General features: G+C 40.4%; 1 protein-coding gene across 6 annotated transcripts in view; it reads right to left on the bottom strand.

Moving 5' to 3' along the window:
• The window catches only part of LOC149311722 (voltage-dependent calcium channel subunit alpha-2/delta-4-like), a 204,090-nt gene that overhangs the window by 139,332 nt on the left and 46,523 nt on the right, over nucleotides 1–18,235 (bottom strand). For 5 of the 6 annotated variants that reach the window (XR_016281488.1, XR_016281490.1, XR_016281489.1 and 2 more), the window contains exons 11-17: nucleotides 17,010–17,123; nucleotides 14,420–14,498; nucleotides 13,036–13,169; nucleotides 9,879–9,896; nucleotides 7,433–7,510; nucleotides 5,761–5,841; nucleotides 3,119–3,193 (exon numbers count right to left, since the gene is read on the bottom strand). Coding sequence is in view for 3 of the 6 variants with exons in the window: in XM_089527755.1 (XP_089383881.1) it covers nucleotides 3,119–3,193; nucleotides 5,761–5,841; nucleotides 7,433–7,510; nucleotides 9,879–9,896; nucleotides 13,036–13,169; nucleotides 14,420–14,498; nucleotides 17,010–17,123 (579 nt within the window). In the remaining 3 variants the exon portion in view is untranslated. The remainder of the gene's footprint in view (nucleotides 1–3,118; nucleotides 3,194–5,760; nucleotides 5,842–7,432; nucleotides 7,511–9,878; nucleotides 9,897–13,035; nucleotides 13,170–14,419; nucleotides 14,499–17,009; nucleotides 17,124–18,235) is intronic. The other variant, XM_089527756.1, reaches the window with a different exon arrangement.

Raw genomic sequence — 18,235 nt, 5'->3', positions numbered from 1 at the left:
CAGCACCAGGTGTGAGTAAGTACCACATGTGACATGTGGATCCTCAAGTCTGTTTTTACAGGTCATGGGAGATTTCCACTTGATGTTCAGGAAAAAAAAAGCGTCTCCTCAGCCAAAAATAGACCCATTCCTTCAGATCTGAGACCTGGCCATAGTGACATAGGACTCAGTTTCATCCCTTTTGGATTATTGTAACATGCTCTATGGATGCATCTGCACTGCAGAAATAATCCAGTTTGAGACCACTTTAACTGCCCTGGCTCAGTACTAGGGAATCGTGGGAACTGTAGTTTATTGTGGCCCCAGAGGTCACTGACAGAGAAGGCCAAATGTCTCACAAGTCTACAGTTCCCAGAATTGCCTAGCATCGAGTGAGGGCAGTTAAAGTGGACTCAAACTGGACTATTTCTGCAGTTTATCTGCCATGGCTCATTGCCATGGAATTCTGGGATTTTTAGTTTTGTGAGATATTTTGCCTTCTTTGTCAGTGTGCTCTGGTGAGACAACAAACTACAAATCACAGAATTCCATTAGCATGGAGCCATGACAGTGCCAGACTGGATTGTGGATGCAGCTTTCATGCGGCTTCCATTAAACCGACAATTAAAATGTCAAGTGCCATATTCCCTCATACAGACTTGCCTGTGTTTTTTTTAAAATTATAAATACATCTAAATCTCATTCAGAACAATTGAAGTAGATCTTCAGAATCTGGCAGCTTGGCTGTGTATTTGTGCAGAGAGAAAAATACACAAATGTGGCAAGACAATCAAATCAGGCAGGTGAGCACTGGAGCATAGGATATATTCAACAAAGCAACAGATTAATGCAGGTACAGAGACAATGATATACTGGTATAGTCAGCATACCTCAAAGTCAATGAATGAGGGAGAGTAATCCTAACTGCTTTGGACAACCATGTTCTCTCTCTCTGTGTTACAGAGGAATGAAGTATCTCTTCACTGTCAGAGAGGACCTCGCTCAGTGGAATGGCACATTGCCCTAGAAAATGCAAGTACCCCAGTAGAAAGCTGCATTTATACTGGAGTCTGACAAGGCATGTTTCTGGGGCAGCAGACTATGGCGTTTATCACACTGAGGTTATTGGAGCTAAGATCAGGGGTGAGTGCGGATCGAACGATGCGAATTGACGTTATAACACTGTGTATTTTCACACCTGGTTCCTTTCAATGAGAGCTGTTTGTGTGGTGGTTCTGCGGGGCTTCCGAACTGAATCCTTACTGGCTCCTCATTTTGGCGAGTGCGCTAAATAAGTGTATTGACAGGATTTGCATTGAGGCTTGGTTCGAACTCACTGCAGATTGGTCTGGTGTGGAATTTCAATTTGCTTGTGCTCTTGAACAGCACTGCAAAACCCCCAGGTTGCAAATTTCCCATGATGCCATGCTGCATTTTTGCGCCATTTGCTACCGGTGCTCCCCCCTGAATGAATGCCTTCACGTTTTAATGTGGACAGGACCATGCTGGCGAGGAGGGGGGAGATGGGGGGAGAGAAAGGGAAAGGAGGGAGCAAAGAGAGAGAGTGGAGTTAGTAAAGCTTCTAAAGGACTCTTTGGGGGTGGGGGTGGGCAGGATGTCCTCCAAAGTGGGGCCAAGGTGGAGGCAGGATTTACTTCCAAGTAGAACTGCAGTTTCTACACTGATTATTTTGCAGTGAAATAAATGTATTATTAATAATAATAATAATAATAATAATAAATTTTCACTGCAAAATAACAACAACAACAACAACAACAGCAACAACAATTTTGCCGGTGGGTGATATACTTGGATGAAGCAGAGAGCATTTAGAGATAGGTGACATTCCCTATCCTTCACATGAGGCTAGGGATGGAGATCCAGATGACAGATCTGAAGAGAAAGAAAAAGGAGGCTGGAGGCAGAGATGGCACTCCCACAATTCCATAGCCTCGAGCCAAGGATCCCACAACAAACTCCAACTCCCATAGTAATAATAATTTAAGTTATTAGTTTGCTGAGGAACCAGAGCTCTCTGGCAGAGAAGGCTCAATGTCTCAGGACACTGCAGTTCCCAGAATTCCATAGCACTCAGCCAGGACAGTTAAAGTGAAGTCAAACCGGATTATTTCCTAATGCAGATGCAGAGGAAAGGGATTTCAATCCAGATTATAGATGTGAAGAAAGTGAAACAGGAGGCTGGAGGCAGAGATGGTACTCCCAGAATTCCATAGCCTCAAGCCAAGGACCCCACAACAAACTCCAACTCCCATAGTAATAATAATTTATTTTTAAAATAATAATAATTTATTCTTTAATAATAATAATAATAATAATAATGTATTTTTTAAAATAATAATAATAATAACAACAATAATAACTTAAGTTATTAGTTTGCTGAGGAACCAGAGCTCTTTGGCAGGAAGGCTCAATGTCTTAGGACACTGCAGTTCCCAGAATTCCATAGCACTGAGCCAGGACAGTTAAACTGGAGTTAAACCAGATTATCTCCCCAGGGTGGATGCAACCTAAGAGAAGGCAACTGCTACAAAGGGAAGGAGAGATGTAGATGGAATAGATGAGGCGAATGACAAGAGGATAGATGTAGATGTGGCTGAAATGGATGGGGGCTCTGACACGGAGGACCCCTTTGAATTTGGCTGCCAGGGATGGGAAAATAGAAGGGAGGAAGAAAGGGGAAGCTGTCATTCCCGTGAAAGTGGAGCCAGGCTCCCTTCTTCACCCTGGAAGTGCAAAGGTTCAGGATGCGTCCGGAGCCCCAATGAGCATGCGCAAGGGTCCCAATTCGAATCCTTGAATCCCCCCTGGTATGCACCGCTGTGGAAATACAATTTGCACTCACTCCGCTTTGCCTGAATCTGCATCACGTGACTTCCTTGGATTCGATTCCCCCTCGATTCGGAAGGGCAACGGAACAGCAACCAGGTGTGATAAAACAGTCACGTTATAACGTCAATTCGCATCGTTCGACCCGCACTCACCCCTGATCTTAGCTCCAATAACCTCAGTGTGATAAACGCCTATGAAACACAGCACTCCATAAAGACGTAAAATACCCAAGGACCTCAGTGTATCCCATGAAAGCAGAAAAGACATTCAATACATCTGTGACACTTACCAGTGGCCGGAGGTCTGGATGAGACAGAATGTAGCCATTGTTAGTGTTTAGAAAGGCATATCCATGGACGCCCAGCTATAAATACAATGTTTTGGATTAATTAAGTTTATATCCCTTACATAAGAGTGAAAATGGCAGAAATCAATTCCACAAAAATGGATAGCTATTTGCTAGTGCTTGTGATATCATTTCTATTTACAGAATTCAGATACCAGCATGAGGTTTCAATTAGATCTACTGCCAATATTTTTCGAATAAGCAGAATATTGTAGCTTTGTCATTTGTGACCACAACACAATCTGTAATGCTTTTAAGAAATCAGTGTAGGTGGTTATGAATTTTCATAATATCTTTGCACCAAAACACCTTCCTATCTGCAATATTTTTTTTTGCACAGAACTTTTTGTGGTATACTAACCCTATATTGTGGGTTGGGGGAAGAAATCACACTGAAGTGAGTTTTCGTATAAGAATATTGCATGGTGTCCATATGGAGTCAGCATTAATCAGACAGCATTTCCAGCTATCATCCTTGTTCTTCCCAGTTCATGTGTTACCCATGCTGCTCCATATAAATTTTGGTATAAATGATAACCCTTAATGACCCCTAGATGAACTCTAATAGCCTGTCCACCATTGCCAGCAAGGCATGAGGACATGTACACACACCCCTGAGGGGCACCCACATTATCATATCTAGAGAGTCGCATAAAAGGATTATCATAGGACCAGGAAGAGCAAATATTTGCCTTGCCTGAGGCTCTTGCCCCCTCCCAGGGTCTGTTGTCCGAGCAGCTTAAGACCACTAAGACAATCAGACAGGGACATCCAGGTGAAAAGAAAGTAATTAAACACCTCTGTTCTCACCATCAAGCACCTTTGCCAGAAGCAAGATTTTGCCTATAAATACTCACAGATTTGCCTGTTCACTGGGCCAGTCTGGATTTCAGGGGGAAGCTATGTCCCTTTGAATCCTGGCTCCTGGCCAGTCATTCCATGGCTGAGCCTCATGCCATCCTCATCATATTCCATTTGGATTCCTGGAGGGAGTCTACATTCTGGTACGTATCACCCCAGTGATGCCTAAAATCCGATTCCATGCTAACCTATGCTTTTCCTGAACCTTGTATGTGTGTGTGTATGCTAGTGAATCGTATGTGCTTTTCCCCTTATAAATAAATTGGTTATTAATTCTAGAAGTCTATCTCAGCTCCATTTATTGGAATCCCCTGGTCTACTCCGTATACACATCGGGAGATGATTCTGCAAGGGCCGTCGTAGCAGGCCCTCCTCTTGCGATATTTGAGCTAATAACAATAATAATAAAATTCCCCTAATGGACCCGTGGCTACACATGGAAGAGGTGAGATTTGAACTAGTGACCTCCTGGTTTGTAGTTCAATTTCTTAGTCACTATGGTACACCAGCACTCCATGGTTGGAAACTTGCTGGTGCATTATATTGGTGTAACTAATGTAGGAGCAGAAGGAGCAAAGTCACAGGTGCAGCAGCCATGGAGGAAGTAAGGCATCTAAGAATTAAACTGTTAGAAGCCAACAGCTTTGTTCTATTTTCCTTGCCACTGCTGAACAATACCAGGAAAAGTGTAACTATTAGGGCAACAGTATTCCCTCCCCCAAATACAAAGCTCCTGAGGCAGGTTGGGCACAAGTGAAATAATAATGTACATCATAATCCAAGCACTTTAGCTGAATTAATCTACTAATAACACTGAAAAGCTATTCAAATAGAACTATTCAAAATCTATCCAGGGGCAGTTGTGTTGGCTTTGTAGCATAGTACAGCTACCAGTCCCCAGTGTGGCACCTATGGGCTCAGTCAACACATTGCTTGACTGAATGACAGTTTCTAAAATCCTAAAATCTACCTGACAGTCTAGGTTTTGAATACAATAACATCCAAAATCCACAAAACAGTGATACCTTTATTGGACCAACCAAAAGTACAAAATACATGTTGCAAACTTTTGAAGCTTCATTGGCTTCTTCATTAGGCAAAGATAAGATTTTTACCATCTTTGCATGAGGAAGAAGACAGTGAAACTTTGAAAGCTAGCGACCTGTATTTTGTGCATTTGGTTGGCCCAATTAAGGCATCATTGTTTTGTGGATTTTGGATGTTATTGTATTCAAAACCTAGACAGTCAGGTAGATTTTAGGATTTTAGAAACTGTCATTCAGTCAAGCAATGTGTTAATAGGTGCCACACTGGGGACTGGTAGCTGGAACTAGTAGTCTAAGCTAATTTTAAAAAATGTAGGAGTGGGCAGCAATGTTTGTAAAAGAGCCAAAAAGTCAGGTACTGCCTTAAAAACCAACAATGCTTACTTGGTGGGAGCTTTGTTGCAAGCTTTCCAATGTCAATGGAAGCTTATGAAAACAATCCTTATTAGTTTGTTGAGATGCCACAAGACTTTTTCTTGTTTTGGCTTATCTGGAGGCCTAATGCTGGCCTGAAACAAAGACCACATCTTGTAGCAAATGCACCGTGTGCATTGTCCACCGTAGGGACAGAAGAGGCACTTGGAGGGCACCTTACAGCTTAATTGGTCATTGTAATATAACTTTCTTTGATGTTTGCTGCACATCACAACAACTGGATGGCATTATGTTGGTTCATACCTTGTATCGGGGAGCAAGCTTTAGGAGTTCTCTCAGAGGAACGTCTGAGCCTACCACCCCCAGGAGAATGCCATGAGATCTCTGAAAAAGAATAGAGAATTTAGAACAGGCAACAGAGACCCCATCCTCCATGTGTTTTAGCCATTATTATTATTTTGTTCACCATCTGAGTCTAATAGAACAGTGATACCTTTATTTGCCCAACCAAAATGCACAAAATACATGATGCAAGCTTTCAAAGCGCCACTGGCTTCTTTGTCAGGCAAATATATTAAAAATCATTACGATGTTTATCACAGGCCTGCATTTTCTCAAAGAGTTGTTGATGTGCTGTTCTGTGGGTGGATATCTATGTAAGCAGGACCCTTTTCCTCCTGACCATGAGGCAATGGGAACAAAGCATTCCAAAGTCCAGGAGATACAATTTGAATTTCATTAGCAAAGAGGTACTTCTTCTGAGATCCAAAAGTGAATAATTGCTAAGGGAATTCAAATTTTATCTCCAAGGCTTCTAAGATCAGAAAGGATATGGTGCATTTAGGATATACAGGCCCTACTAAAATTTACTGTATTCATGGTGCTTTCCAAACTACCACTTCTAGCAATAGCAAGTACATTTCTATACCTCTTATAAGTGCACTTAAGCACTCCCTAAGCGGTTTACAATGTGTAAGCTAATTGCCCCCAACAATCTGGGTACTCATTTTAGCAACTTTGGAAGGATGTAAGCCTGAGCCGAGCCTGAGCCTTTGGCTGGTATTGAACTCACAACCTTACGATTTGTGAGTGAGTGGCTGCAGTACACTGCACCACCAGGTCTCTACGTAGGGACACCATTCTGGATATTTAAAGGAAAATTTACTGCATTCCTTTCAATATCTAGTATTGTGTCCCTATCTACAACTGGTAATCTGGAAAGCACTGTGAATATTTTAATTGGACATATATCAAAATGTATTTCTCACACCTTCATGTATAATTTGTATATTTTGTACCTCTGAGATTATAAAATGTAAAGTGAAAATCTACCCCTGAGAAAGCAGAAAAGAAACCTAATAAGGCTAGTCATGAAAAAAATAGCTGTGCTAATCTGTTTTAGCATAAAAAGACATCAAGGAATCCATTGACACTTTTGGGATCAACTGGGAAGAATATAATTCTTTTATAAGCTTTGGTGCACTCAGTCTACTTCATCAGATGCATCTGATGAAGTAGTTTGAGTCCACAAAATGTTATGCTACAAATTTCCCCTTTGCAGTTATAGATCTGATAAATTGAACTGAGTCCATAAAAGCTTATGTCAGAAATTCCTTCTTCCCATTTAGTTTTAAATGTGTTAATGGACTCCTTTATGTCTAATAAGACTAGATACATTCCATACCATTGAGTTATAACCCATGCCATTGAGTTATGGCCCATTTTTCTGGAGAAGAATACACAGCATCCCAAAGGCGAGTCTGCCATTATCTTTAAAATGCTGCCAAGGGTGGGATTCATAATCAGCAGCAATGAGACAAAGCTGTAGAACATGCCAAGAAATGATGTTGTGTCTAAGAGGACCATTAACATTACCTAGCCTTTATATGCATTCTGTTAAGCAAACATAACATCATCTTTATAGCTTCTCTTGTTCTAAATGGAGTTAGTGGTTGCCAAAGAGCATCATGTTTACCGTTTCATTCTTCTTGCTGAAGACTGGCATAGCCACAGTTGTCATGAGCAAGAGGCTTTGCGCTTGAGTTGCAAAGAGCTATCAGGTTAAAAAAGGAAAGAAAAAAGGAGCAGTACATTAACACATGGACAATTCTAATAATGTGAAGGACACCAACCAGTGAAAAGCATGATTGAAAAGCACACTTTAAAAAAAAACTACCAAAAAGGATGCTAGGAGTATGCTTGAGGAGAGTGATGAAAGTGAGAAGGGTTTTGTCAAAGTTTGTATGAAATATTCTAGACAGAGGAATATACATACAAAGGACATTTTACAAGTATGCACACACCTATGCATGTTCATGCATAGCATAGCCAGAGGCACAAAAGGATAGCTCAAGTACATGGCACACATAATATGTCCCAAACATACTTACGTCTATAAAGTAATATGAGTAAGAGAAGGCAGAGTACAAATGGCAATACAAGGAGGAGAGAAGGTAGAGTACAAATGGCAATATTCAAGCAATGCAGAACTTTTACATGAAAATGACAGCCACAACCTTAGAAAACCAGAAATTCAGCTAAACTAAAATATATAAATAAATCCAATGGTTACTGGGATAGAGCCACTGAACTGATGAGATTTGTTAAGTCAACACATGTGCTGAATCCTCATTTTGGGGAAAGGCAGAGTTTAAATAGATATGAGAACAATGATAGTGGTGGTGATGATGATGATGATGATGATGATGAGTAAATCCCATTGATTCAATAGCTCTAACTCCAGTAGGGACAAACAATTGGATTTAGTCAAAGATGGGAATTATGCAGCCTTCCAGATGTTATTGGATTGCAAATTGTGAGGAACGCTGTGAGTTATATCCCAACAACATCTGGTAAACCATGGCTTCAATCCCTCATTTAGTCCATTGATTGTACAAGGAAAGAAGTTGGACTACATGGGAAGAGTGTATCTGGATGATCAGAAGACTGAAACAGGTAACTGAAAATTTGTATGAAAAAAATAAACACAAATATCACAAAGCTATTTTCTTTGACACACAAGCACATTTCAGAGAAAGGAGAAAATGAGAGAAAGAAATGTTTCAATATGTTGTCAGAGGAAATGTAACTTACTTGGTGAAGGAAACAGATTCATCAGTGGCAGCTGAAGTCTTCTGAGTCAGTGGGTGGTGAATCTACTCTGGGTTTTTTTTATGGACTTTAAAGGAGCTAGGCAAGGATCTTATCACATTACCTTTTAAGCCAGCAACAGCCTAACAGGCTGCAGCAGGGATGCAGCATGGAGGCAGGGATTATTGCATTGTAAATCACCGCCGAATCACTGTGCGCCAGCATCCCATGTCCCAGCTGTGCTCAGTTGGCCCTTTTTAAAACTCAGGGAGCTTCCATTTTCAAAAAGGGGCCAGCAGAGCACAGCTGGGATACGGGATGGTGGCACCTAGAGATTTGGTGGCTATTTACAATAATCCCCGCCTCCATGCCATGTCCTGGCTGCAGCCCTAGGCTGCTGCTGATTTAAAAGGTAATGTGATAAGGTCCCAAGATGTGAAGCTGTAGCCCCAAAATAGATGCAGCACCTTGGAATAAGTCCTTTAAAAGTTTGACTAAATCCACAACAGAGTCACCATCCTACTGATAAAGAATACATAAACTACCATTCAAAAGGAGTCAAGAGTAGTCATGACCTATTTCACAGTGTGAGAATCACAGCAATTCACTCATTCCAACCAGCAGCTAATGAAAACAGTGTTGGAAATTGCTATAAATTGGCTGAGTACATGCTGTTGAAATGATGCAGCATGAATAAGCATAGCTTAAAAATACTCTGTCATCCCGCTTCAATATGGGCTGCATATTCATATTACACACACATGTTCATACACAGGGAATTAATTAAACTATAATTTGTTAAGAGGCATCCTCCATACATTTCCTCATTGAATCTATTACTATTATAGTGTCCACAGAGGCACTTTTGTAAGTCTTCAAAGCACATCATCCCTTTAATCCTTACAAATACATTAAGATAGGGCACTATAATTACAGGTGAAAGGACTAACAGATTGTGGTTTGAATAACAAAACAGTCTTATACAAACTCAGAAATAAGTTCTGCTGAATTGAACTGAGCTTGCATAAGCAACTGGATTTATGAATGCACCTAGGGAAATCCAATGCATTCCAAATAAAGCAAGTATTTGAACCAGAGACATGGTGTTTACTACCACACTACAATACAATGGCACAGCACAACTTTTCAGATACATCCAGAACTAAGTGCTTCCTTCCCATGCTATACAGCCCTGTCATGGCAGTATTGCCTTCTGCTCCCTACTTTGGATGTATGATTTAGCTACATCTAAGTAAACTAGTACAGAACACAAAGACTGACACAAGATAAATAAATAGCTGGTGTCCACAGAACACAGGGCAAGTTGTTACCTCCTCAGATTGTGGCAGCTAGTGAGAAATGTGGATGACAAATGAATGTACACATTAATGAATGGACAACTAGATGAATGGATGAATGGCAAGCTAATGAAACATGCAGCAGTCAACAAGACAAATGCAAGCAAGAAACATAATAGGAAGAGACTGATCATTAATGAACAAAACCATTGCACAGATTTTTTTTGAAAAAAGATTCCAAACAGTCCAGAGCCAAGATAGATAGGAGGTTGCACAGACACTACTCTTCAGTACACAGTATGGCTGGCAATACTGACTTTTACTAGAACTTCATGGCCAGAAATTCTCATCGTTGTTCTCTAGATAAGGGAACAGCTACATAGCTTTCAAAGTCAAATCCCCTCTGGTGGAGCCCCTATTTCATTGTTGGGCTTACCTGGCAGGTGAGGAAAAAAAGGGAGGGGATGAAAACAACCATGCCAGGCGCATGGATTTAGCTGCCATTTTAGAGCCAGACTAAACATAACAGATGTTTTTAAAAATGAGACTGTGGAGGGGGCAGAACAGCATTCTGATATTTATTGCGATCATGGCAGGGGGAAAGGAAGAAATCACTCCTTTATTGCTATGTTGCAACCCTGAAGATAAAATAGCTCATTAGAAGCTGGTGCTTCTCCATCGAGAGGGAGCCTCTCTAGCTTTGGAGGAATGACTTTTGTCAGGGATACAAAAAAAGAGAGAAAGGTTTAAACTTCCCTTCCCACCTGCTTTAATTCTAGCAATTATCACCACACCCCAGCAGCTATTTGCATTTTAAATGAAATAAGGGATTCTTGCACTAACTCCAAGAATGTACATCTTAATTATGTCCACAGACTAGCCTCTCTCTCTCTCTCTGTTAATTTAGGACAACCCCATGAATCTATAGGCTCAGTACAGACAGCCGCTTTGCAGTGGCCTGGGGCCGAAATTAGGGCTCAGGAGAGTGGAGCGTCCGCACACTCCGCGTTCTCCTGGCACCATTTTGGCTGCACATGTGTTCAGATGGCATGCGTGCTGATGACGTGCCTTGTGTGCTGCATTCAAATGGCACAGCACACAAGAGATGTCACTGTGCCACTCCAGGAATGGATCATGCCATGTGTGTGTGTGGCTGCTGTGGCAGTGATCCAGGGCAGAAAGGGGTGGTGTCTCGCCTGTCTGTACCGTGCCTATGGTTACAATATAAAGAAGTATAAAATGAACAGGTACATGTTACAAGTCTGAGAGAATTCCAAGTGACAGAAATATAACTGCTTATCACAGCCTACTGGTATTGATAACATTACTAAGCAATAAAATTACTAAGAAGATTTAGTAAGCTGGTTTCTAGTAGACCATGCTAAAACACAAAATTTTGCCCACTTAAATGTAATTCCAATTATGGAATCAATAAAAATGATCAGATCTCCCTAGAAAACCTGCTAAAATTGGGGTAATAAGAGTAGATGTCCTTGTATTAAGAGGCAGAAAAGATGTACATGGTCAACTGTTTCAACCATGCATGATGGACAGGGGCAGATACACTGGGAGTAAGGTATATGTCAGTTTCCGCCTATATGTCCTCATCTTTACAGATCAAAAACCCTAATTTTCCTTAATTCTGGCATTGTCCTGTTTGGACAATGCATAACCCACACCCCAGTTCTGATGCAAGCAGTCTGGATGAGAGAAAATTTAAAAAACAATACATCTTACTCTGGATCTCCTGGGAAGATCTAGAGCGCTCCATTTCCACACCAGGGTGGCTGTCTACACAGCCACCCAGCATATCTGCTGCTGTTGCCAATCACTTGCTGAGGTCAAAATGAGGTACCCAGCCACATGATCATTGTTGGGTGCCTTGTTTTGACCTGAGAAGTGAGCAACCAGAGGCAGCAGTGGACATACGTGGCACAATAGGATGCCCATGCAGACAGCAGCCTCACTGTAGAAACAGGGCCAGATCATTAAGGCATCTCCAAAGCTAGGATACCCCAATCTGCCCCCAGAGTATCCTGACCAATGCAGACAAGGTATAAGAGGACTGATGGATAAGCACTAAAATTAGCCAAGTTGATGCCACCTCTGACCATTTTGGATTTTTTATGCCATAAAGATAACACGCCTGCACAAAATATTTACTATAATACCAAATTGTCAGGTAGCTCAAAATCCATGTCCCAGCATCCAGAAGAGCTACATCTTTGATCCTTTCTTTGAGTATATCTTTAGCTCTCAATAATCCCAGGTGTAGTAGAGCTGATAAAATCCACATCACTATAGTTTCTCAACAGCTGTCACCCAGATGGAGGAGAAATTAGGGGGTTCATCTCAGTTTTGCTTTTTACCAGGAATGGCCATAACCACCTTGAGAACTTTCTCTTGTCTTTTAAAAATTACTTTCGGCTTCATTCAGAAATTAGTTTAAGATGAAACCTCATTTCCACATATTTCATTTGAGGTGAAATTTCACTCTACTTTTTGTAACAGTAGTCTCACTGACATAGAGATAAGCCACTGTTCAGCTTTAGAAGCAGCTTGTCTCTTCAGTGGAAGAAACTGATGCCATGAAACAAAAATGAGTTTGTGTAGTTAACTCATGACAATCCTTTTTTAGTATCCTAAACTAAGTCATTAAGGATAATACATGACACCTTAATTTATGTCAGTTCTCCCTGTGTAACTGATAACAGAGTGCCTTCCTGCAGCTCCACCGGTCTGGAGAGTCAATGACCCACTTCCTGAGATAAAACTAATCTCTCTTCCTGTGGGTAATCCTCTGTAAAGTGTTTCTATATAGTTCACAGAAGACAGAGATATTACTTAAGTCATGCTATGCCAGGTGATTAGCTTTGAGTTCCTGTATCATAGTGGAATTTCAAGGACTTAAATCAGAAGTAAAGAGTGATAAATGTTTCTGTCAAGGATGCTTAGGCGCAGATTCCTGCATTCACTAGAGGTTGGGCTAGACACTCTTGGGAGTACTTCGATTTCTATGATTCTATGGTATCTGTAGACACTTTTAAGAAATGTAGTGTTGATATTAACCACCTGTTATTGCTATCCACTTCCATACTATTTGTCTATTTCAGTAAACACTCTGTGGTGATTCTTTATCTTTCACAAGCTTTAACCATCTTCAGTTGAAAGCTTATTTCAAAAAACTTACTGCACTGTCCATGTAAGCTTCAGTCCATATGATGTCATGATCATGGTTGATAACCATTGGTCGACTGAGTACATGCAAGTATTCCATTACATTTTCCTGGACGTCAGCCAAAGTGGATATTTGCGTGTAGTATCCTTATACAAAGAAACAGCCCCCAAATAGAGTTAATTTTCATTAATTACGTTTCTGGATCTACATTCTAAAGTACACTGGGTTCTAGATTCTAAAATAGGTTACACTTCATACAAATACAACAAAATCCTCTGTGCATGCACTCACTGACCTGGGAATCCATCAGTGTCTCAGCCAGTTTGTGATGACATTTCTAATTTTTACCCACTTTCAAGAGGTAGAGTGAATGCACTCTCATGTGGTGACAACTCACACCTGCCACATTAATGAAAGGCTTGAGAACTAGCAATTTGCCAGCATTGTATATACCAACTACCACACAAGGTCACATTCATGGCAAATAGGTCTAAGGTTTGATTTTTTTTAACTCTATTGTAAATTGTTGTATTTTATTGTTGTAACCCGCCCGGATTCTTCGTGATTGGGCGGGCTAGAAATAAATCTATTATTATATTATTATAAATATTTTCTCATGAATTGAATCAGTAACATAAAACCGATATAACATTAGGGAGTGTTTGGATGGGTCATAAAAAAGAGAAAAGGTTAAAAATGCCCAAGTGAAAGCAATAAGAGCTAAGGATGCAACTGCAAAATTAAGCTACAATGTTTTGTACAAGTAAAGAAAACGGGGCACATCTCAGCTTCACAGTATTATACAGAATCTGAATATGCTATTAAAATGCACTGATTGCAACAGTTTCATTCTGTTTCATAGATTCATTGTCATCATCATTATTATTTTACTTTTCTTTAAACTACCCTGGGAATGCTGGCTGGTGCATGAAAGGCAGAATTTTTTAAAAATGAAATCGATAGATGCAACCTCTACTCATTTTATTGTATAATTTGACACCAATCTGGAAGTGTCCTTAAGAGAACTTCCTCTCTGTGAATTTGTGTCCGTGACTCTCTATCCCATTTCATGTGGAGTTCCTCTAACTCTTTATGCATTTTTAAATAAGAAACAAAACAATCCCCATCACAACTTTTTCAACCTGCCCTTGCTTTATTCATTTTGTTTTCCAATAGACAGAGGTCTCCTAATTCAGTTCACTAAACTGTATCCTTTCTGATCTTTCCTGTTATGGCATTTGCTCAGTACTGGATAAGAAGAAGTCTTATCTGAGAATCCATCCATTTCTTGCTACTCCTTTTCAGGCTTTTTAGTTCAAGCTCAAATTACACTTGATCACCAAGGACTATTTAAATGATTTTCAGAAAAGGATGAAGACAAAGAATTGCACTTTACCTTTATTGTTACAAGCTATCCATTTGACATTCTGTGCAAAGCTGACTTCCCTCCCTATAAGATATGTAAAAACCCGGACCTGTAGTACAAGAATGCAGATACTGGAATTAGTTTAAAAACATTAAACAGGTGTACCATGGCTATTCCAGTACAGTCTTCTCCTTGGTGGTCTTCAGTCACTCTGACATGAGTTATTTTGAAAAGTAAAGCAAAGATGTGTTTGCCACTTGTCATGATACGAATGCAAGAAATGAATATTTCACCCTGAAGCAAAATAATGCCACCCCTTGGGTGGACTAAAGGATTATGCCAGATTCGTTTAGGAATGCTTGTTTTGTCCTAGCCATTTCATATTTTATCTGGATTTTCGTTGTCATCTGGCACAATCAACAGACCTTTCCAAGATGTTAGGAGCTCGCCTATTTTCCCTGTTTCCTTCCCATCAACCAACCAAGAAAGAGAACATGAACATAACAGTTCTGCTTATAGAAGCCTGTTTCTTCTTTGTTCAAAGAACCATTTTTCCAAGATGAAAATTCTGATGATTTTGGCTCACAAAGTAAATTCCTGGATCATAACAGAGCTTAAAAAAAAAAAGAGCTTCAAAAGTTCCCTTCTATTCTTTTCTCTTTAGAAAGGCTTATATTTACATTTCTCTTTATCCCCCCCCCCCTTTAATCTTTTCTTTCATCTTCCTACAAGGGCTAATAAGATTTACCCACAACTCTGTGGATTGAATGTCATGCACTTAAGGACTTGTTTTGTGTTCCTTTAAGTCATTTCCATTCTATGGATAGTAGAATCACTAGGAGGGTGTACAACGTACCAGGTGACACCCTAAGTGGGAGTGACACCACTGCTCCTCAAACATCTATCTTTTGGCAGAAACAGGCTGTGGCATTCATCTGCTTCTCTTTAAAATGCTTTAAGAGATGATGGGAGTGGGGTGAAGCTCAGTGGAGGAAGAATAAAGAGGCCCCAGAATTTTTTTAAATTAAAATTTCAAATTTCAAAATTCATAATTTATTGTTTTTTAAAAATGAATATATATATATATATGTGTGTGTGTGTGTGTGTGTATATATATACACACACACACACACACCCCCCATCATATTTTAACCACAATTACTACGCATTATACGCTGCTTTCAGGATATGCTGAAAGCAGCGCTGGAAGAAGTGGCACCGCGTATCGGAAGAAACAATGCCACCGCCACATCACGCCGCCATGAGCATGAGCCCCATTACTTGTAACAGGACTCGAGCATACGCACTATTTTTTTAATGCGGGTGTGTGTGTCTGGAATGGATCCCCTGCATAAAAGAAGGGTGCATTGTATATTACTGTATATTCCAGCGTATAAGACGACTGGGTGTATAAGACGACCCCCAACTTTTCTTGTTAAAATATAGAGTTTGAGATATACTTGCCGTATAAGACTACCCCTCTTCCAAATCCAAGGAGGTAGCAGGCCAGTGGCAATCACACCGGCCGCAGAGCTCCCTTGCGGGCTCTGCGGAGGCCTGGGAAGAAGGGAGCAGGCTGAGCTTAACCCAGCGTATAAGACGACCCCCCAACTTTGGAGAAGATTTTCATGGGTTAAAAAGCCCTGTTATACTCCAGAAAATACAGTAAATACATTTAGGTTGTGCATATGCTATTTTAATTTGAAAGTATAATTTTAATTTTGCTAGTTGTTTATGTCACAACTGTTAGCATGACATTTAGTGTTATGTAGGAATTATGACTGATGAGTAAGATGAGTGCAGAAAAGCATTACAAAGGATTCTGTATGGTATGAAATGGGAGGAAGAGGTCAATGGGGGGTGATACCAGGAGTTACCACACTGGGTAACAGCAACCCTAGAAAGGGCACTGCCTATAGAGACCCCAAGATGAACCTATCATGGGGTTTTCCTGGCAAGATTTGTTTGGGAGTGGGATGTCCTTGTCTTCTACTGAGGCCAAGTGAGGGTGACTTGCCCAAGGTCACTTAGTGGGGTTCCATGGCTGCATGTGGATTCCAACCTTGGTCTCCAGAGACCTAGTCCAACACCACCACATCTACTTAAGGCCTGGCTCTATCCAATTACATGCCTAGTACAGTAGTCCCCCCTCCCATCAGTGAGTGATACATTTGAAGACCTGCAGGTGGATGCCTGAAATTGCAGTACCAAAACCTATAATAATATTTTCAGACCATTACTGACTGTGGGTAACTGAAACTGTGGAGAGAGAAACTGCAGATAGTGGGGAGGGATTGTGTAATATTTTTGGATTGTGGCTGACCAGGGGTAACTGAAACCATGGAAAGCCAAACTGCTAATAAGGGTAGTTCTTGTCTATCTTATTATACATATCTATGGAGATTATTGCACCACCCTTTCCCATCCTTTCCTCCTGAGCTAGGTGTGGGATGTAAACTTTAATAAGTGTATTTTATCACACAGCTTCATGCCCAGACAGGAAGCATCCCATACTTGATTATAGCATCCAGTACCCAGTCTCCATGCTACTCATCACTTTCTCTGGTTCATGATTCATACTATCAGTCACTCTCTTCCATTTGTCAGTTTGGAAACTAACCTTTCGATCAGGCCAGTTGAATTTTTCAAAGACATATTCATAATCTTCCATAGCTCCATCAGTGATCAGCATGATGGCTTGGTTACAAAGGCCTCCTTGACCAGCACTTCTGAACTACAAACAGAATGGAACTACAGTGAGAAATACTTCCAGAGCTTGGCATTTATCTGACTGCCACAAAAGAGGATTAAATTAGTCCACTTGGAAAGGTAAAACGTTATTAAGCATGTTTGCTAGATTATAGTGTTATTTAAAAGCCCTTAATTAAGACCTAGGGAAAACTCCCATCTATCTCATTGAGGGTTCTACTGTGAAACAGTGCCTTGGTAAAAAAAAAAATCTCATGATTCAGAATGCATTATTACCCATGAATCCACCCTGATGCTTGTTTTTAAAGCCTTCTGAGAAACTAAGACATCTGTAGTGAAAACTCTTTCTTTTATCCAAGGAAGGAGTTTTGCACATTTCTAGAAGCACATTCCATAATTATTTCAAATGAGCTGTGGGATGGAAAACATATCCTGGGACTCAGCCTACACTCAACCTAAGCCCTGTTCCAAAGCATCAGACTATGTCTTATTTGCTTGGCATGGCACACATGCCCTTTATCAAGATTGTTGTTCTACTCCAGGGTTTCCATAAGCAAACCCCAATATTTTGTGCCTGAAGAAATTATAGCAACCTCCCAAACAACATATATATTGCTACTCTGAATTTCTTCAAGAGTGATGTCTACTGGATGACTTGCCACTTGGCAATGAGCAATTCAATTTTCCTCACTCTGTCTACAGAATATTTTAAAGGGCTCATGTATAATACAAAATACTTCATAGGAAAAGCAGAATAGATATACCTAACCTCTGACCAATGTTCTAACAAGTCATGGACAGAAGTAATAATTTTGATGGGTTTCACCAATGGCTAGAGAGAGGGGAAGGGAGATCTGACACCAAATAATCTGCATTGTAAGGAAAAGGCACTCCCCTCCTGCACAAATCAGTGGAACATTATGTCTCTTCAAAGGGTTTGCAAATATTTTCATAGTAGAGAATCAGATTTTTCAATGATTACTTCATATACTCAGAGAATTCAATGATATAGCTGTCTTAGTCTGTAGAATCAGTATGTAGTGAGATCTTGTAGCACCTTTGAGACTAATGGAAAGAAAGCAGTTGGCAGCTTGAGCTTTCATAGACTAAAGTCTAATTCCTCAGATGCATTTGGCT

Source organism: Sceloporus occidentalis, unplaced genomic scaffold (assembly GCF_023333645.1).
Source record: "Sceloporus occidentalis isolate IW3139 unplaced genomic scaffold, rSceOcc1.0.p SCAF_5, whole genome shotgun sequence".
NCBI classification, from domain to species: Eukaryota; Metazoa; Chordata; class Lepidosauria; order Squamata; family Phrynosomatidae; genus Sceloporus; species Sceloporus occidentalis.
This window is presented reverse-complemented; position numbering and strand designations above follow the sequence as displayed.